This window comes from Astatotilapia calliptera, chromosome 8 (assembly GCF_964374335.1).
Source record: "Astatotilapia calliptera chromosome 8, fAstCal68.1, whole genome shotgun sequence".
In the NCBI taxonomy this organism is placed as follows: Eukaryota; Metazoa; Chordata; class Actinopteri; order Cichliformes; family Cichlidae; genus Astatotilapia; species Astatotilapia calliptera.
Genome location: NC_137429.1, coordinates 20111859 through 20133221, shown reverse-complemented (window position 1 = coordinate 20133221; position 21363 = coordinate 20111859). Strand labels below are relative to the sequence as shown.

Genomic DNA, 21363 nt, shown 5'->3' with positions numbered 1-21363 from the left:
TCTATCTAGAGGGATTAGGTGCAGAAAGACACACATACGAGCAGAGATATTGCCACGCACACATACACAGCACACACACACACAGCACACACAAGCGCAGGAGGCCTGGCTGAGGGTCTACCTTGAGGGATTATGTGCAGAGAGACAGGACCCTCCAGCCAATCAGCCGGTCTGTCACATTGATTTTGAGGGGTCACTGGCGCACAATGGCCAGGGTTTTCCTGTCTTAACCTCTCTGATCATACACATATGCACACACACACACACACACATAAACACACAAGCATGCACTCATCCACATGTATACATAATAAACATTAGACCGTCTAAATTTTAAAAAATGAACGGCAAATATACAAAGTGCTGAAAAAATAGACAAATAAGTACAATTAAAGGAGAATGGAGAAATATATTCAAATAAAAGTGTGTTTTCAGATGAAGGTGATACTGAAAGGCTGGAAATTCCTCTCTCTCTCTCTCTCTCTCTCTCTCTCTCTCTCACACACACACACACACACACACACACACACACACACACACACACACACACACACACACACACACACACACACACACACACACACACCCACACATACCTCTCTACAATTCAAAATTCCCCTCCTGCGCCTCTTAAAGCTTCATCACATCCCTGCTGCTGAAAATCCCTTGTCCCCGGGGGGAAGCACACCCGAATTTGGTGAGTGGGGGGGAAGCGCTCTTAGGTCAAACCCCCACCTCTCCCCCCGTCCAACCTGGGGCTCCTTCTTCTCTTTCCTGGTCATACAACACAATAGTCATCTATCAGAGAGGGCACCAGGCAGGCACTAAAGCTAACGGAAATAAACCGCCCATACTGCCAGCAATGTTTCAGGTGCAAGGCTGAATATTTTCTCCAACGTCATTCAAGTTTGGTCTATTCTCTTTTAGGCTTTTGTTGCTTGCTTCCCTTTCCTGACGGGAATATCTGAGGGCTCTGGAAAAACAGGATTCAAGCGTGTCTGTTGTTGGCACTGTTGTGGTTACAGAGCTCATCAGTGACGGAAGAACTATTTAGGTTCTTTAGTTAAGTAAAAGTGCAAATACAACAATGCCAAAATACTCAGGGGAAAAGAAACAAAAATAGTATTGAAAGCACTCTGGAAAAATGTATCATAGGACTATATGATAGGATATATATATATATATATATATATATAGATAGATAGATAGATAGATAGATAGATAGATAGATAGATAGATAGATAGATAGATAGATAGATATCTATATATATCTATATATATATATATATAGAGATAGATAGATAGATAGATAGATAGATAGATAGATAGATAGATAGATAGATAGATAGATAGATAGATAGATAGATAGATAGATAGATAGATAGATAGATAGATAGATAGATAGATAGATAGATAGATAGATAGATAGATAGATAGATATCTATCTATCCATCCATTAAGGAAAAAATAAAGAAAAAATAAAATAACAAAGTGACCACTAGTGGGCGCCCAAGCATTTCCACAGTACTGAAACTAGCAGGCTGACTTGTCTTCACTCACCTCCTCGGCTGCCATCTGTACTTCCTGGAAACGCGTTTAGAAAAACAGCCTTGGTGGACTTACTGCCTTTTTTAATCAACTCGCAGGTTATATACACAAAAAGACGACAGTTGACCTTTAATGTCACAAAATTACCAATGATAACATAAACAGGACAGCGAGGCGGAGGGCGAGGAACAGAAGTGGAAGAGAAAGGTGAGCTAATGAGACTACAGTGGTGCCACTACTAACGGGTCAACCTGTGACTTAAAATACTTTTATCCGGTCGCATTGTAAACATTGAGCTCGGCGGTGTGAATCGGTTTTACTGTAACATTTGAAAGGAAGACAGACTGGAAGTGTGTCGCGGGTTAAGCTCTGTTGTTTCCGTGTTTCCTCTCAGAGCGCCACGTCATTAATCGGCGGATGAGTTTGGTTCCAGCTGTGCGCTGCCGTTTCTGCCATCACCCCTATAACTCCGTTCGCCTGCAGCTTGCTGCTGTCCGGCTTTGCTTGACATTTTCTTACCGAAGGAGCAAGAAGCGTCGCTTAGGAGATTAAAGATGACTGCGTCCAACTCGGGTCTCATCATGAACGTGGTGAACAGCATCGTTGGAGTCAGTGTGCTCACCATGCCCTTCTGCTTCAAACAGGTGAGTCTGCTGCTGCGACGCTTACCTTGCGGGACTTGTCCTTAAGTCTCTCCGAAAATCCCCACTCTCTGTTAAAATATTTGCAGGATCAGAGGGAATGCTCAAATCCCTTTCTCCTCTTTTTGTCATATTAGGTCATAATCTTGTTTCACAAAGTTTTAGTAAGGTACAACAGGTAAACAGGTGTTACTAAGCACCTGAAGTGAACAATGCCTTTATTAATATCATTAGTAACATTAGTAACTTATACATCTTTCATAAGAAAGGGACTGCTGGGAAAAAGATCTGCTGTTACTGCATTCATCTTCTAATTTTTAAAAGGAAAACTCTTTTTAACATATTAACAGTGTTATTCACTGTCAGGTAGCTTCATTTTTACCAGTACAAATATAATATATATCAATGTCAAAGGGTTATGTGATTGAATAAGAAGTACATTATTTGCCTCTTAAAGGTAGTAGAGTAGAAGAATAACAACAAAATGAGATATAAAAGTGAATAAGCATGACGGGATATTAATGAGTGACTGTGAGAATCACCAGCTTCCTCAGAATGTCAGTGAGCACTTGGTAAGCAGCATCTCCATCCATCAGCAGCACTTTTCATAGAGAGATGAATTTATATCATCACTATCACTATATGAAATTAGGAGGTGTTTTCATGTGAAGGATTTCACCCTCTGGGGAGCTCAGTGGTGCTCGGTTTCATCAGTGCTCTCCGGGTACTCTGGTTTCCTCGAATGTTAGGTTCTCAGCCTATGACAGCAGGGATGGAGCAGATTTAGCAGATTTATCTTGGAGGATATCTCCACTTTCTATGAACATGTAATGCCTTCACATCGCATTTAGTGCTTTATTACATGATTTTTCTTTTTAGTCAACGAAGCTATTCCCAAATTTTTAACTTTGTCATGCCTTTTTAGCACAACTACATGTTTGGAGCTTGTATTTGTTTTGGCTGTTCCTTTCTGTAGGCCTAGCATCAGAATCTTTTCCAGGGTATACTTGTTTTCCAGCTGGCTGAAGGTTTCCTCCCCCGTATTGTGCTTCTAAGTAGTTTGAAGGAAGAAATATTGTTTAAAGTTTAAGAACGATCTCATTTGAATTGGCTTGAGGACACGCCTGCTAACTTTCCATCTGTCTTCTCACAGTGTGGGATAGTGCTGGGAACTATCCTGCTGTTCTTCTGTTCATGGATGACCCACAAGTCTTGTATGTTTCTGGTCCACACGGCCAGCAGCACCAAACGAAGGACCTATGCTGGACTGGGTGAGCTAAAGTGGCAAACAAGAGAAATATTTACTTGTATTTATTTTGTTCTGTTATGTAATGTTTTCAGTCGCCAGTATGTTTGTGGAAAAGCCTGAATGGTGCCCATTTTAAGCAACAGCTGATTCCTGGTTAAAGTGGCGAAAGAAGTTGTTACTTGTCACTAGTTCTGCGAACAGTTAATAACTGTTTGCAGAACGCTATTTGCTTATAACTGTTCGCAGAATGTTATTTGCTTATAACAATGTTAGATGACATCAAGTGCAGAAGTGTCAATAACAGTAAAGTAAACAAATCTCTGCCCACAAGGACAATATTTAAGCTGCTTCCATATGTGTTACAAACGATGAATGAGGACATTTAATCTTGTTTGATTGTTAGTTTTATCAGGACGGAATATTTTTAGTGCACTGCATGTTGCTCACACTGATGGCACTTTTATTCTTCGCAGCCTTCCACGCTTACGGGAAACCAGGAAAAGCACTGGTGGAAACGAGGCAAGTTCATTGACAAATTTTAGTTTCTGCCTATCAGTAATACAGTTGTTGGATCACTGGAACATTTTAGATGTTCAGTGGAAACAATGGATCCATTACAATGGATATTTAGATTATGCATTGTAGGTCATGTTTAAAAACACATTTTCACAAGGTTTCTCTTGTCTCTCTCTTTTTGTGTCCCTGCAGCATGATCGGTTTGATGTTGGGGACCTGTATTGCCTTCTATGTTGTCATTGCTGATTTGGGCTCAAATTTCTTTGCTCAGCTGTTGGGTTTACAGGTTTGATATCATGATTTTGTTGCTACTCGCTTCTACTTTTTCATAATTTTAGGCTTTTGCGACCAACACTTGTAAAGATGTTGTGAAAACAGGAAAAATACTGAAACTAAGCAAGTGTGTTGTTTTGTCACTCTGTTGTGTATAGGTGACCGGCAGTTTTCGCGTGCTGTTGCTGATTATAGTGTCGCTGTTCATCGTACTCCCTCTGAGTCTGCAGAGGAACATGATGGCCACTCTGCAGTCCTTCTCAGCTATGGCGCTGATGTTCTACACCCTCTTCATGTTCACGGTTAGCCCACTGACACACACACACACATACATCTAAACTTTACACAGTGCATGTGAATAGGCTGTAGCAGAAATTCTTTTTAGTTGCAGATCTTGAGAAGCAAATAGTTGAAGCATAATTATCAGTAAAAAAGATTAAAAAAGATTGTTTTTGTTGCCTGTCTGTTAGTACAGCAAGTAAAGTACAAATAGATTTAAAGCATGTGTAAGTTGCAGCACAGCTTATTAGCCATGGTTGCTTATTTGATTTTCAAAATGTTATTTGGCCAAGTGGTCGTTTTGTTGTCTTCCCTGTTAATTCTTTCTTACGCGCACCATTGTACAGAGCTGTGACATCCTTGTGCAATGCCATATTGTCTTGCTCCTATTTTTAAAGAGAAAATCTGCATGAAATCATTTGAGACAGAGAACAGTTGCTGCGCTGCTCGTTATAGACTGAAAAAAGGCTCTGCCCTGGGAAGGCACTACTTGGAAATGGCCACAGGAGACATTAAAAGTTGTGTAAATGGAAAGTAAGTGGAGAATAAATGGTCAGTTGCAATAAACATCAAACTCAACTGTAGAACAGAAACTCTCACATATGTCCGATTTATTTTACATATATCAAACTTAAACTTTTGGCTGTTTATGCAGCATGTAAAATGCTTTTTTTTCTTTAAAGACAAAACAGTGTGTGTGCATATCTTTCTGGAGCAGCTAGTCAGCACTGATTGACAGCACCACCACATCAGCTGGCTGCGGTAGTAACTACTGGGACATAGTTTCCTTTAAGAAATCAAAATATAACCTTCAAGTTTGTGAAGTTACATAAATTACAACTTTTGCTCTGTGGCCAAGCCCAATGTTTAAATCAAACTTCACTTCTGCATGTCATGCATGTGAAGTTCAGTCTAAATAGGCGTCAGTGCAGCACGGAGCACATTTCTTGCAACAGATTTCAGAATTTTGAACAGTTTCTAAAAGAAGTGCAGTTGTATGCCACGAAGGCGAAATTCAGCAGGAAGAGCGCGTTCACAGTCCGCTGGCAGGGCGGAGATGGCCTGTTGGCCTGCAGGGAGCTATGCACGTTTTCTCCTTTTAACAACAGAGAATGTGGTACAACCGGTCTGTGGGCCAGTCTTGCTTGTGTTGTTGTTGGTCTATCAGGCCAACTCAGAGAAAAGCAAAGTTCTTGCATACAACAAGCCAAACTGTTAAAAACAATGAAAAGTGTCCATTTGAGACACTATCTGTGCTTTGCATACTTTATTTTTTGATCTTTGAAGTTATTTCATGTTTCTCCCATTCGCGATAACCTCCGCTGTTGCTCACGCCACTATTTTGGCCCACACAACAACACACGGAAGCACGTGTGGTCCGTAAAAACCTCTCTGCACCCCATCCAAGCAAAAACGTGTATGCAGACATGCACTCTGGTGGGACCAGAAATGATGCTTTATGCAGCACGTTCTGATAGAACCGCAGGAGCACGCTGCCATTTGCATTTGCACACAGCCCCCTGCACAAGATGCATTTAGTCTGAAGTGTGGTCAGAGGTGAAAAGTTTGAGTGTAGAAACTATCCAGCAGCAGTTTTCTGGCTCATGTGATTCAACTCATTTACTCTTTAAATATGCACACACAGTTGGTGCGTGCATGTGTGGGTAGCTCTGTTTTACTGACCTGCAGTACTGGTTCCACAGACTTCAAAATGCTGTTTGTACTATTTCTGTGTGATGTGAGTTCTAGCTCTGTGGCATGTCGATAAGGTGGAACAGTGGTGTGGTGTGTGTCCGGCTTTAGATCCAGGCCCGGCCTGGCCCAGACCCCTAACCATCTAACAGTGATGTACCTGCTTCCCTCCCTTTTTCATCCTACCATTAATTGTCCCCCTCTTTCATTTCTCTCCATTGTACTACTTTACTTCTTTCTTTCCCGTCTTGTCTCTCTCGTCCTTCTGCCCACCATCACTCTTTCACTCCACTCTCCTCATCTTTCCGCACCCTTTGTTTGCTCCCTCCCACCCCCTCCTTTTCCACTGCTGTTTCTGCTTCTGGTGCTGTAGATAGTGTTGTCGTCTCTGCGCTACGGCATAATCTCGGGCTCCTGGGTGGAGCGAGTTCACCTGTGGCGCTTCAAGGGGGTCATTCAGTGCCTGCCTATTATCGCCACAACCTTCTGCTGTCACCCGTAAGTAAACCATAGAATCCACCCCCCTCCCCCTCCCCAAAAATATAACATACCACTGTAAGGCGGTGGGGACGGAGAGGGGGTGAGTGAAGGAAGCGCGATGTTTCCCCCGCAGTGTGACACTCCTTACTCCCTCCTCCGACCTACCTGAGCCTTCTTCCTCCTTCTTTCAATCATCCACAATCTCACCTTTGATTGTGATCTGGTCTGAGCCATTTGAGCTCTGTGTGTTTGTGTGTGTGTTTTTGGTGGCAGTAGTAATAAGGCAGAGAACATAGGGAAGTGACAGGCTCATTTTTGCTGCCCTCCACCTTCAGTCCTGGTCTGTGTGGGTGTGACAGGTTTTCCTTTGGGATCTTATCAGGTGCTGTGAGGAGCAAGACAGAGCACATGCTGATGAAAACCTATGAATTAGTGTTTGTCTACATATTCCTTTCATATGCCTCTTATTTCTTGCAAATTTATGATTTTTGCTTTTATTCATTTTGTATCATCTTCATTACTCCAGTTTTTCCACTACAGCAGGTTTTGTTCAGTGTGGGATTTCCTGTCACGTCTCTTTGTTATTTCCAGCTCTTCATTTTCTCTGGTTTTTCTCTCCCCATTTATTACTTTCATTATCTGTCTGTGAGCCATAAGCGAGGGTATTGTTCCCATTCTTCTTTTCACTCTTTCCCCAACTTTTCTCCATTTGGTTTGGGCTGTAACTCCCCCTTCCCCCCGCCTCCTTCCCCTCAGATGGTGCTGTCCTCGTTCAAACATGGGCTGCTCAGCGGCTGGTGGCTAGGGCACATCAATATGGTGCGCTGGGAGGGTGTGTTTCGCTGTCTCCCCATCTGTGGGATGGCCTTCGCCTGCCAGTCGTAAGTACTCCTCCACCTGTGCAGGATCACATGATGAAAGTAATGTCAACCACGACTAAATAGAATTCTGACGTTGGAAGCTCAGTGACCTATAGTGAACGTTCGATATTAGTCTTATAAATATGTGCAGTGTAACTCCCAAAACGTGGGCTTTTCCGCTCTTCCACACAGGGAACTAAATGTTTTATCGCTGCATGTAGAGAAAATTTCACAATTGGTGCATGAATACTCACAGCATTTTTTTTTAAAGCCACAGTGGAGGATTTGGGGTAAAAAGAAACAGATTTGTGGTGGAGGTGGTTGATAAGGCATCGCTATTTGTAAAAAGAAGCTGCTTTTGTTGCTTAGATGTGCTTTCTTTAGTTTTAACCATCTGCGCTTACTTTTCGCTTTGTGTTTTCTAATTCAGCCAGAAAATGACGGAATCTGACACAGAAGTTGAGCGGACACTTATAAGAAAAAATAAAATCAAGTGGATGGTTTAGATTTGCAAAAGCTGCAAAGTACTGGATGCTTTTTGAGAGGGAAGGCATGTTGGATTTTTGAAGCTGACTATGCATTAGCTGCTGTCTATAAATATGCACCAGAGGTGTTGAAATATATGGCTATTGATGATAATCATGACATACAGAAGAAGCAATTGATAATATATGTGAGCAATCCATCACTAGCTTCTTCTTGCCTACACATATTATGCATTTTTAAAGTGAGGTGGTCACCTTACTTTAATAATCCATGAATTTTTCTGTAGCTGTGATAACGTCTCCCTTACACGCAGAGAGAGATTCACGTTCCACAACAATCGCACTAAATCAAACTGCGATGCTCACACAGGGAGAGTTAAGCTGTTGAGGAATTAATTCTTAATTTAGCTTCCGCGTTGTTGCCTTCTTGTGCCGCTGCTCCTCCTCTCTCCTCTGCATTCGTCAGCTAACACTAACGCCACACGAGACTCCGTTATTGTGCTTTAAGTCGCAGGTTTCTTCAGTTTGTTACTCACCTGATCGAGTCACAGCAGTCTGGTGCTCTAGTTAAAGTGCACTTTAAATAAAGTACCCCACCTCTTAGCAAATGACAGCTGGAGTAGACTCGGGGAGCCCCAGTGATCCGGAATTGGATAAGTGGTTAAGGATAAAAGTGAATTCTGTTGGCCTTGATATTCATGTGGTGAACATCTGATATCAACCCTAATATTAGCGAAAGTGAAAAATGATGGGGGAAAATGAGGTGTTCTTTTCACTTCCCAGCAATGTTTTATTAAGAAACGTGTTAGTGTAAAGACCCTGTTTGACTCCAGACCGCTGTGTGCCCAGCTGTGATGCTATACCACTACATGTAATGGTAATAATGTATTTATTAGGTCAAAAGAGCTAGCAAAGTTTGAGCGTCCTATCGGTTGGGCTCTTATATATAATGAATGCTGTGCTGCAGTCTTTACTAACAGTAAATAATAGGAAGGTTTCCAACACAGCGTTTGCATGCTGTTCACAATGCTCACTGGTTTATTTTCACTGATCACAGCTTCTTCTTCTTTACTGCCTCCATTTTCACTCATTTGCATGCTTTGTCACTGCCTCTTTTTGTCCTGTCCTCTACGCTTCAGTGCCCACTCTGGGCGTGCAGTGAGCTGAGCGGGTGGTTCAGCTCACTGCACCAGTATCCTGTTAGACATGAATGTCTAACAGGAGCAAGTTAATCTTTGGTGCTGGAGAGGGCTGTAGGGTGTTACGGTGAGGTCATCAGGGGCCAGATGTTTGGGTGGTGGCAGTGTATGGTTTTGTTTTGTGCGAGAAAGAGTGAGGTAAGTGATAGAAGTGGGCGACTGTAGCCTTGGGAGTGAAACAGGACTTTTTAATTAATGTAATCACACAAAGCTAACATAACATTATGGTATGGCAGACAGGCGTGATCATTAGCAAGCGAGGTGTGCATGTGATCCAACAAGAAGAAAGTATGAGCTTGTATGTGTTTATGTGTGCTTCCTCCGTCGTCCCACTAGTAGTGCTGAGTGATATTTGGCATGGCGATTTCTTGGCCTGTGGTAAGGCTGAGCGAGGCAAGCGCTCCGTTAGGCGGCAGGCAGCTTAAGCCAAACCACTAATCAACACATTGGACTGCCGCCATCTCACAGACACACTGATGTATTCACAGGCTGATTAAACAGCTCTCAGCACATTGGATTTTTATTACATTCATGAAATGTGTTTACTTTCAGTTAAAACATTACTTAACATCACCATTATGATGGAATGGGAGCTGGCCCTGTTGTTTTTTGGCTGAGCGTCTGAACAGCGAGGAGCAGTTAGCTCATAATAGAGGGACATAAGAAAAACATGTATGGCAGAAACATCTTTCTATGATGCTACTGCTGGTGTGTTTTCCAGTCCCATTTAATGACACTGTCTTCCACACACTCACTTCTCCCACAGTCAGTCAATGAGATTTCATTGTGTTTAAGGACTAGCCTCCGAGTCAGGTCTATTGAGCAACCATTAGATGCTTTTGCACTGCGCTTGCAGTATAACGTTTTATTTAACATTGGTTATAACATTAACTGGTTTCCACATTAAACAAGCACAAGGAATGGCATCATGCTAGCTAATAAAACCGAGTGTGTGAACAGAGAGTCAGGCAAAGGGAGAACAAAGGCCAGTGAAAGTTATGGTTTCTCTCTCTCTTCTGTCTTTCGCCTCTCACATGTATAAGAGAAAGGGAGGGAGAGAGAAAAAGGAGGCGAGTAAAAAGAGTCTGCCAGGAAAGTTTATAATGCTCTAAAACCTGTCCAGCCACTTGCAGTTATATATAAAGCCTGTAAATTCACTGGTTAATGTGCCGATGGTCCCCTCCACACTCCCACACTCGCCTTAAAGCACAGGACAGGAAATGATGAAAGGAGGTCGACACCTGTGTTAATAGACGAGCATTTCAGCCTCAGCCGGCCTTCACTACTGTCACCCATACTGTGTCTCTCACACACACAAACACATATGCAGTGGTATCTAGACAAACACTTGTGCATACCGTACATCACTACCACTCCCATTACATTACTTTCATCTACTGCCATCGTGAGAAATGACTGCAATAAAAAAATAAAACTTTAAGCATGAATTGATATTAATATGAATTAAGATTCATATTCTCAATATGAAGATTCCAATTGTTGAAAAACCTTCATTTATATGATGTTGTATGATTGATTGAGTCGAATGACTTTTTAAAGTAGTTTGATTACATCTAAGTAGAAGATTGAAGTATTAATTTCAAATGTTTATTGATAATTGCATTGCATTCATATATTTTTAATGGGCTAAACAAAGAAGATGAAATCGTGTAGATTAAACCATCCAGTGTTAGTTGGATATTGACAAGGACATGAGGGAAGAGATGCATCATTTGATTACTGAGCATCGCAAATGGACCCCCATATGGCTGCTTAATAAAGGAACGCTACAGAGCGGTTTCTAAATTTGAAGTAAGTGGCCGTGAAGACTGTCATATTGCCAGCTGTTTGGGGGGACAAAAATCAAATGAAACATCTGTAGGACTACGTTCCTCGATCTCCCTGCTAGAACTGTTGCATTGTAGAATTTGTATGTCTGATAATTCAGACAGTATAAGATCACATTGCAACAATAGTGTTGTGCCATGCAGTATACAGGGTGTTTTTGTTTTGTTTTTTGGCTTACTATCTCTTACAGGCAAGTGCTACCAACCTACGACAGCCTCGATGAGCCGTCTGTTAAGCGCATGAGCACCATTTTCACTTCATCTCTCAACGTTGTTACCATCTTCTACATCACAGTGAGTGGAACCACTCTTTCTCAGTTGTGTTCACATCACTCCTATTTTGTAATATTAAAGAGTATCTGAGTTTACTTATCTTAAAATTTTAACAGGTCACTGCCAAAAAAGCTAATGACATGAGTTCACTTTTTTTAATGTCTTTTAATGGGATTAGATTACACAATATCAGACTAATCTGGATGGTGTAAGGCATTGATTTGAATCTGGAGCTTGCAAATCAGTCAGTTATTCATAGACTGTATATAAAAGATGCAAACAGCTACCTTAACTTCACTCACTAGTTACCAAAGACCCGCTGAGTTTTAGCCATTGCTCTCTTGCTGTTTTTAAAACCGGATGTGACAAAAAAAAATTAGGTCTTGAGGCACTTCCACACCGGCTTCATGTTTCAGACACTGAGGCTACATCAGTCTTGTACATACTGCCTCTGGTCTTTATGGACAAAACTTGCACTGTATCTTGTCCTGAGAGAAAGACTAGCATGTTAGATTTTTGCAGTCTTTCATGATGGTTTTGTCACTTCTGTGAGGGAAACATGATGAAGAGAAAGAGCAGTGACATTGTCCTGCATGTAAGTTGGTAAGCGTGATTAATCAGAGAGCAACATTTAGTCTGTCATAGGTCTCACTCATGAAACAACAAGATTTTATGACCTCTATATAAACAACAACAATGTGTATTCTGAGCTTAGCATCCTACAGTACACACTCTTGATGGAGTTTCTGGTATTTTATATTATTTATGGCAGAAATGTGTCTTTATCCTGATATTAAAACAGTCTTGATGGCTGATATTGGCATCAGAAACTATAAAAATTCCTCCTTCTTTTTGCTTTTCCCCAAACACCATGCTTGGTTCTGTCTCCAGGTGGGTTTCTTTGGGTACGTCAGCTTTACAGAGAACATCGCAGGGAACGTGCTGATGAACTTTCCATCCAACCTGGTGACAGAGATGATACGCGTTGGTTTTATGATGTCTGTAGCTGTTGGATTTCCCATGATGATCCTGCCCTGCCGCCAGGCCATCAACACTATGCTTTTTGAGCAGCAAGTGAGTTCAGATATACTCAGACGCTCCCTTTGTCCTCTACATTTTAAAAAAGAAAGTCTTAATGCTTGTTTGCTTGATGGTTTTCTCACTTTACTGAATTGTTAATAGTAGAGGGATGAGAATTTGGATACAAATTAGATTGTGAAAGAGGACCTCCCATTCTTTCTTTCATGCAGTTTGAAGATGCATTTAGAAGTTTTTCGTGTAAACACAAACAGCAGGTGTTTCCCTGCTGTGCGCAGCATAAATGTATTGAATCTGTAATCAGTTTGTAAATGTGAGATTTGTTACATCACTAAATCCCCTCTTTAGCTCTTTTTTTTCTATCTTACCATTTTTGTCTTACAGCAGAAGGATGGGACATTTGCCGCTGGGGGTTACATGCCTCCTCTGCGCTTCAAGATGATCACCCTGTGCATTGTGTTTGGCACTATGCTGGGGGGCATTCTCATCCCCAACGGTACGTCCTTTTTGTGTGTGTGTGTGTGTGTGTGTGTGTGTGTGTGTGTGTGTGTGTGTGTGTGTGTGTGTGTGTGTGTGTGTGTGTGTGTGTGTGTGTGTGTGTGAGAAAAATTGGTTGTGGATTGCATGGACTAAAATAAAATGGTGTGTGTATGTGTGCTGCTCGCTGGAGGTCTTAAGGTGCATGTGTTCCTTTATGTGGGCGTAGCTGGGGAGCTTTACGATGTGTGTGAATGTGACTTTACGAGTCAGTGACTGTCACACTCTAACACAGTCCTTAAATCAGGGCCCTTACTTTTATCTCCTTTTAGATGGGCAGACAGGAAGATAGGGCTATTATTCTCCCGGACTCTTTCTCACACACTCGCACACAAACAAACGTCCAGTACACACCAGTATTGGCTCTCCGTCAGCTTCCTTAAGTCCTTGTCTCTCTCACAAAACGCTCCAAAATTGCATAGATGTAAAGGTTAGCATTATTTTGTGTTTTGTCCACCCACTGTTTGTTAAAGTTTTGATTGGGTGAACACGGAGACACACACAGAGCCGGTCAGATTGGCTCTTTGTGTATTTAATCAGGCTAATAGACTGCGGAGAAAGGAGGTAAGGACCCTGGGGGGAATGGGCACTAAATCTGAGGGAAACAATATGGTGTCCGTCCTCTAGATGAACGATGGGTTTCCGGGCTTGACGCCCAGTAGGCCCATTCGTTGTGACTTGGGTGTGGCCACGGCTCGCTGCTGCCAGCAGCAGTGTGCCACGGATGGCGTCTGTGAGGGGCCGTTATGAATCCAGTTTGTAATGAGGAGCCCAGATCTGGGACTCTAGCAGTCTTTTTTCACCCAGTCTTTTTTTGGCACAAAGAAACAGAACCAGTGCACTGAAACAGACAGAAACGCTTCAGCTCTGGTAACGTTGGTGTCATGTTGATTTAACAGTGTTTAGGTTGGTTTAATTAAGTTTTCATTGTACTGCAACATCTGGGGAGGCACACCTTGGATCTCCAGATCATTTTCCTGTTAGTTTAGTTGTTGTACCACTTGTCGAGCTAACTTTTGTCCAGTTTGTTATAACCATTTCAGACATTTAAGCTAACTCTTTCAGCACTCTATCCATTAACATTTGGTGAGCACCTCTGTTTTGGAACTAGTGCACTACAGGCCCGCAGATTTTTTATTAAACCGGTTTTCCGGTCTTTAGTGGAAACTATTCTGGGTCTGACTGGAGCCACCATGGGCAGCCTCATCTGCTTCATTTGTCCTGCTCTCATCTACAGAAAGATCCAAAAGAACAGCATCATTGCTCAGGTTAGAAGCTTTGAATCTGCACTTTTCCAGTATATTTATTTGGGGAAAATATTTTGTCTGACAATTTGTTGTTCTCCACTTCCTGTCCTGTAGCTGGTGCTTTTTGTTGGTCTGGGCATCCTGCTGATCAGCACCTTTACCACTCTCTCAATTTCGGCCAGTAGCCCCGGTCCAAGGATCCAACCTCCTCCTCCTGCACCTGGCAAGAACAGCCAGCAAGAACTACCAGACATCCCTGAACTGCACGGTAAAGATCGCGAGTTTCTGTAATGGCTGGCAATCACTTAGGAACTAGATGGGCTGTAAATGAAAGTGGTTTACTAATGAGCCATGGAAACATTTACCTCAGTGGGCCAGAGCCGGAGCTGTCTGTAGCATCTGAGATTGGACAGCAGAGTTGCATGTAATTATTTCCTTTAAAATGCACCAGCAGTACAAGAGACATGTTTGTTTCTTGTCTTATTTTTAAAGTCACAGACTGCTCGCAGCACCTTGAAGGCGCATTGTAAAGAGAATGTGAACCAGTAGCAAAGGGCCAGTGAGACTAAAACAAAAGCACAAAGCCACGGCAGAAGAAAGGCTTTCTTTTATCTCTCGGAGAAGAAAAGATGGAGACAGACAGAGTGACTGGTAGACAGACAGGCAGGGTGAGGAGATAACCTCTTGATAATATCTGAAAGCAGTGTTGAGTGCTTGACACTGATGAAGCGAGATTGATGCCCTTCAAACTCCAGCAATTTCTCTCCACCCCTCTACCTCTGTTCATTTCTCCTGCCACCCCCCTCCGAACCTCTTCCCCCCCAAAATACATTGTCTACACCCCCTTTCTCCCTGCATATCTCACATGGCAGCTATAAAATGCCTGCAAGCGCTGGCTGTATAAAAGGAAATGGGGTGTGGGGTGATGATGATATGGGTTTGGGGATAAATGAAAAAAAAATGGAGACGAGACCCAGAGGAAACCTTCTGAGCTGATGTTTCCAGTTTTAGGGTGAAAGAAGAAGAGCATGGAGGGAGTCCTGACAGTTAATCATCCTCAGCTCTCGTGGTCTTTTCTTACTGTGCAGTTCCTTCTTGTTCACTCCCATCCAGAAACTCTCATTTGTGGATTTTTGTTTTTCCCTCCCAGCTTTGCTTCACACTAAACTCACAAGAGCCAGGATAAAAACTTGTTTTCTTTCTGCCACACTCTGATATCATTTCTCTCTCCCGTCACCCTCATTAATTCGACACATCACTGATGCCAGTCTTGCCATTTTCAGTATTTGCTGCCCCCTAGTGGCTGTACACGTCCAAAACCAAAAATGTCCATATTTTCAGATGGCATTTGGTATGAGAATTATAGCACCAAGAAATGAAGTCTAAGATTAACTGTTTTAATCTTAGACTTTTAATCAACTAAATGTCATAAGACTATAGTGGGCTAAAATCTAAAGTTGATTCGGTCGACTAAAAGATAAAGTGTAAAGTTTGTCATGTTTTTACCGGTGATGGTTGCTCCACACAGTTTACAAAGCAGCTTATTTTTCTTATTTTTGAAATCTGGCTATGTGTCGTGTTTTCTTTTCCTCCCAAGTGAATATAATCAGGGAAATAAACAAAAGAACCTGTACTGTTACCTGGGGGCAGATCAAATTTTTGTTTAGCCTTGTTCCAAAAAGAGAACTTCTAATTGGATCACTAAACTCGTCCCAGCCTTATTCGCAACTTAATTAGTTCTGATTTGATCTCGTCTCTCCAGAAAATTTTCAACTCATTTTTAATCATTGACGAAAGTGTCAATACATTCGATCACAGATTTTGTCCTCATATATTTGTCTGCATAAATTTTTGTTTACCTATCGTCTTGTTTGTGTCAGAAAACTGTGATGAAAATATGGGGATATCTTGGGATGATATCTGGCATTAGATTAGCTGACCATAGTGAAACAGTAGAACAGTAGCATTAATGAGACGTTCCATTTTTTGCACCTACATGCAGACAACCCTGCAAACAAGAAGCCAGTGGAGATAGAAAAGCCTGACAATCATCTGCCTGTGGAGGTGGTGCAGCCTGTGGAGCGGGACCCAGGTGAGCCCCCCCAGATTAAAGGACCAGTTGATCTATCGAAGGAGAAGAAGGACGAGGAGGTGCAGTTGGATCGTCCTGATGCGGGTAAGGAAACTGAACCAAAATCGGAACATTAACTGGATGTCGAACTTGTAAGGATTACCATTTCTTATTTATCCAGGTGTGGCAGTGCCAGAGGGAGAGGCCCATCGTCATGAACCACCCATTCCTCATGACAAAGTAATGGTAGACAGAAGAAAGAACATTGCAGAGCTGAAAGATGAAAACAAACAACCTGTTGCTGCAGAAGGTGTTGAAGAAAACCCTCTAAGAGGCAACGAGCAAGATTTCGAGAATGCTTTGAAAGTGGAAAACAAAGATGACAAGGTTGATGAAAAACCTGCAAAAGAAGAGGATCTGGGTGGAGGTGAAGTCTTGTCGAACGAGCTGGTTGATAAGCCTGTTGCAGAAGCAGGCAAAAAGTTGGAAGTTGCCCCATTAAAGGAGGGTGAGAATCTCAACGCTGTTAAAGAGCCCCTTGCAGATAATGCAGGTGTAGTGGCCAATCAGGCTGCAGAAGCCAATCAGGATGCAGCAGCCCAAGTCCATAAAGTGGGGAAAGCTGCAGATGCTGCAGAGAAAGGTGAGCATTTCAAGCTGTTTAACTGTTGGTTAAGCAAAATGATGAAAAAGGCGTTCTAAGAGAGTGTTTGTGATATGTAATGACCTTTAAGCTCCACCTGCTGAAGGAGAGCATCGCCCTGCTGGAGAAGAGGCTCCAGCTGCTGAAGGCAAAGATGCAGCAGATGACAAGATGGAAGGTAAGTGGAGTAGACATGTTCAATAAAATTCAAAGTTAAATTCATTTATTTAGTAGCTGCCAATTTTTTCAGCATGTTGTGAAAAACCTTAATCACGTCCACATTTAAAAATCAGCCTAAATCAATTTGCACTCGCATTTATAGTGGCTGATAGTTTTTTTTGTAAACCATGACCTGCTCTCGGTCGGGGGAAATGCCCTCACATTTGTGCAGACACAGACTTGGGTTTTTATTTTATATTAATAGTTTGCTAAAATGTGGTCCAGGCTTTCCTTATCTGTGTCACTGTGTAACACTGACATACTAAGTTTGTAGCAGAGCTTGCTAAGCATGGAAAGAGCTGCTGCCTGAATGGAATCCAGATGCACCCTAATTGTCCCACTAGAGCCACTTCCGCCAACTCTGACTTTAAATTGCTTCCGCTATGAGAAACACATACGAGACGTTCTCTTGTTTCCAGCAAGACTCAATACAAGAGTCTCCATGCATTCACTGCATCTGACAAGCTGAAGACCTAGTGAATCACCTTTATGGCCACAACATTGTCCCAACATTAATGGGAAAATCCCAGTACATTTATCTTTATATTTATATTCTTCTAATTTTCAAATATCAAATATTTTCTTACAAAATCACTTTGCTGAAGTTAAGACGTGTTTAAGGCAGCAGGTGTGTTGGTGTTGGTTATATTTAGAAGACGATTTGTTGTTTTTAGCAGTTTCCAGCTCTTAGAGAGCTGTACTGGAGGTATGTAGCCAATGTTGATTCGCTAATGTGGTATCAACTGACCAATCAGAGCAGACTGAGCTTTCCAGAGGCAGGATTTGAAGAGACTGGAGGTAAAACGTTGTTTCAGAGTTCCTGCTGCAGGAAAATCAGCATGTGAAAAAATGTGTTTTTGAACATTAAAAATGTCAAACTGGTAAAATTGTGAAACTTTAACTAAGTGATATATGAGGACTTTATTTAAAAATGAAATGCTGGACTTTAAAAAAAAATCCAAATATGAAGTCAGGTTACAGGAAAGGCTCAATAAATAAATAAATAAATAAATAAATAACAAACACTTAATTTAACCTCTTTGTTTTCTGGGTGGGAGAGTGCAGTATTCCTCTTATTGGCTAATTTAGACTGCTATGTAGCCCACTTCCTCTTTCTTTTCTCCTGCTTCGCTTGTTTTATCTTAATGATCCCTTCTTGCCTATTATTCCCTGTTTGATGGTGTTAAAAAAGAAAAAGAAGTACAGATGTTTCCTCTCACTTCTTGACTTAGCTCGATCCTCTTTTTTGGCTTTTGTTGACTTTCTCATTCTGTTATTCTGTTGTTTACTTTTGCCTTCTCTTCCTTTTTTCTCCATCTTTTCTTTCTGTCTCTGCTGGACTCCTGTCGCAGTGATAAAAAAGCTGGTTGCAGGTATGAACTCCCTCTTGCCTCTTCTTCAGGTTATCTCAATCTGTCTGTCACTCAAATTTTTAAACATTTACAAAATGGCTCATCTTTTTTTTTTTTAAATTATTGCTTATACAGTTGTGTTTTATGTTTGTGTGTGTTTATATTTAAACTTAATACTAGTAAACTAAAAGCACCCACTCACATTGCCTGTTAACATAATCTGTGTCCACACCTGCCTGTTTAAGGCTACAGTCTAGAAGAGCGTGTTAACTGGAAGTAGTAGATTATTAACTGTTTCCTGTCTGCCCCCCTCACCCCCAGAGTCTGGCCCTAGTTTTATTAAGCCTCCTAACTAATGCCCTGTTCTCTGAACAGGTCGTTACTTATTTTAATTAAATGTTTTTGAATGGTTTGTTTCCATGTAGAGGGTCAGCTGGACCACGCGGTGCTTCTGCAGGTCATTAAGGAGCAACAAGAACAACAGAAAAGGCTTCTGGACCAACAGGAAAAACTATTGGCTGTCATAGAAGAACAACACAAGGAAATCCACCAGAAACAACCTGCTGGTGTGTATATACCTTCTTTTTTTTTTTTTTTTTGTAGTCATGACAACTTGTAAAGAAAACACAACTTAAATGTGGCCCATTTAAGTTAAGGGCCACATTTAAGTGGTGGCCCTTAACTTAAATGTAATGTTTTTGCATTTAAAGGGGGCGCTGCTGAAGGCGATGGTGAGAAAGGCATCCAAGGACAACCAGAGATGATGGAAGGTGGAGCAGCAAAACCTAAGGAGTCTGGACTGGAGCAGCCCAAGGAGGGAGCTGGAGCTCCACAGGCTGGAGGAAATGAGGCTCATGCTCTGGCCCAGAATCAAGCTCAGGTTGAAGATAAAGGTGCTGAAGCTAACCCTGCAAAAGTAGCCGTACCAGCAGCTTACAAGGAGGATGCAAATGTTGCGCTCGCAGGAGAATCACATAAGGAAAGTGAGGTCGGGGCGAGGGGAGTGCCATTGGGGAAGCAAAAACTTGAACCTGTAGCTCAGAATGATCAGTTACCAGAAGAAGAGGCAATTGAAAAACTTAAGAAAGAAATGGTAGGCAAAGAAGATCAGGCAAAACAAGGAAAAGAACGGCTGGAGAGGGAAATGAAGGAGAAGCTAGCCAGGGAAGAGGAGTTAGAGAGGGAAAGATCAGAGAGAGAAAGGATAGAGAAAGAAGTTCAGGCACGATTAGAAAAAGAACGGCTAGAAATGGAGAGAAAAGAAAAGGAAAGGCTAGAGGAAGAAAGGATAGAAAAGGAAAGACAGGAAGTGGTGGCCAAACAAGAGTTGGAGAGGGAAAAGATAGAGAAAGAAGTTCGAGAAAGGCTGGAAAAAGAACGACTGGAAAGGGAAATAAAAGAGAATCTGATCAGAGAGCAAGAGCTTGAGAAAGAAAAAGCATTAAAAGAGAAACTTGCACGCGACAAAGCTGCAAAAGAGCGATATGAGCAGGAGCTGCAGAAAGCGGACAATGAAATACTTGATAAAGCAAAGAAAGAGGAGGCATTGCAGGAGGCTCAGGAGAGGCTGCTTCAGCTGCAGCAGGCCATAGAAGCTCAAAATGCTGGAAAAGCTGCACAGGGGGGCAAGACAGATGATGGTGAGGCTTTGAAGAAAGGAGGACGAGACCTCAAAGAGAAAGCTGCTGCTCAGCCAGAACCCGGAGAAGGGGAGGAAGATGGCGAGGTTCACCCCCAGGGCTCCCACGAGAAAGTTAGGAAGCAGGGAGAGATAGATCTGAAGCGGAGGCGTAGGTCACTTGGAGAGGCTAGAGGGCCCCTGGAGGACACTGAGGCGTCCAGGGGGGTTCCAGGGTTGGAGCCCCTGCTGGAGCTGGGGGGGCAAGATCTGCACGCAGCCCTGGAGGGGCAGCTACTGGCTGGGGCAAGGCTACACACACGGCAGATTAAACAGGCCTCAGAGGATGAAGAAGCTAAATAACACACACACATTCTTATTTAGCGGTCAAACACATACTGTAGACCTGCAGAACCTCTAATACTGTGGACCGTGATATTGCTGCCTTACATTCTCTTTTGCCTTTGGAGTTGTTAAGAAGTGGACTGTGTTGTTTTTCTTGATACTGTGTAATCTGCCAGGAAGCCAAAGTCTTTATCAAAGAGCAAAAGTGAATGTAAATATTAACTTATTTTTGTTTCCAGAGAAAATTTTGAAGAGGTCATTGTTTAAAGTGTACATACATCTATGCAATTACCTTTCTGTGGAGTGTTTTTGAAAAGGACGCTATTCGTATTTGAGTCACATGTACTCCTTTTGTTATTCAGTTGTTCCTTGGTCTTTGTAAATGTTGTAAATGCTTTTAAATGTGAGCCATGTATTTTCTTATAGAACCCAGTTACCCCAAATTTAATGTACTGTGGCTTCAGGCCCTTTGATAGTGTTTTTGCTTCATGCTTTCAAAATGAGGTATTTAACTACACGCTGGAGTTTTGAGATATAGAGTAGCCTTACTATTTCCATAAACTGTGGACAGCAGAGCAGCTCGAACCAGACAACCTGGATCAATACCTGTAGTTTCTAATCATTCCATCTTTATTCCTAGTATTTCTTCCAGGTTGATTTATTAGTGCCTTTCACTTAACATTCTACAGCGTATATTTTATTCAAACAAAATGTGTTTTTTTCCCCTCAATATCTGGTCTTTTTCTTCCACTAAATGATCTTATTTGAAGATATAATAATGGAAGGTATTTTGGACTTCTGTATTGTCTTTCATTGCCTAGCACTTCAACATATTGGACCTTTGCTTTATAAAAGAGGCTATTTTTGTGACTATTTTTCTACATGCATGTTATTTCTGTACATTTTGCTGATAAAAATTAATAAAGATCATATATCGAAACATCAAAGTCA

The 21363-nt window shown here is 41.9% G+C and overlaps 1 protein-coding gene across 5 annotated transcripts; it reads left to right on the top strand.

The window, feature by feature from the left end:
* Nucleotides 1-1561: 1561 nt before the first annotated feature.
* Nucleotides 1562-21359, top strand: slc38a10 (solute carrier family 38 member 10). Of its 5 annotated transcripts, none has more exons than XM_026178937.2 (18): nucleotides 1562-1755; nucleotides 1943-2192; nucleotides 3343-3460; nucleotides 3912-3957; nucleotides 4147-4240; nucleotides 4386-4529; nucleotides 6572-6696; nucleotides 11261-11363; nucleotides 12234-12416; nucleotides 12765-12876; nucleotides 14079-14185; nucleotides 14279-14432; nucleotides 16167-16340; nucleotides 16417-16878; nucleotides 16970-17056; nucleotides 18450-18470; nucleotides 18875-19015; nucleotides 19160-21359. In XM_026178937.2, exons 2-18 carry the CDS (start codon nucleotides 2103-2105, stop codon nucleotides 20428-20430), a joined length of 3432 nt encoding a protein of 1143 aa, XP_026034722.2. In that variant the 5' UTR covers nucleotides 1562-1755; nucleotides 1943-2102; the 3' UTR covers nucleotides 20431-21359. The 5 variants fall into 5 exon arrangements, with proteins under 5 accessions (XP_026034722.2, XP_080161697.1, XP_026034724.2 ...); XM_080305571.1 differs by having other exon boundaries at nucleotides 19101-19238; XM_026178938.2 differs by lacking the exon at nucleotides 6572-6696 and adding an exon at nucleotides 7435-7559 and having other exon boundaries at nucleotides 1577-1755.
* The last annotated feature ends 4 nt before the right edge of the window (nucleotides 21360-21363 follow it).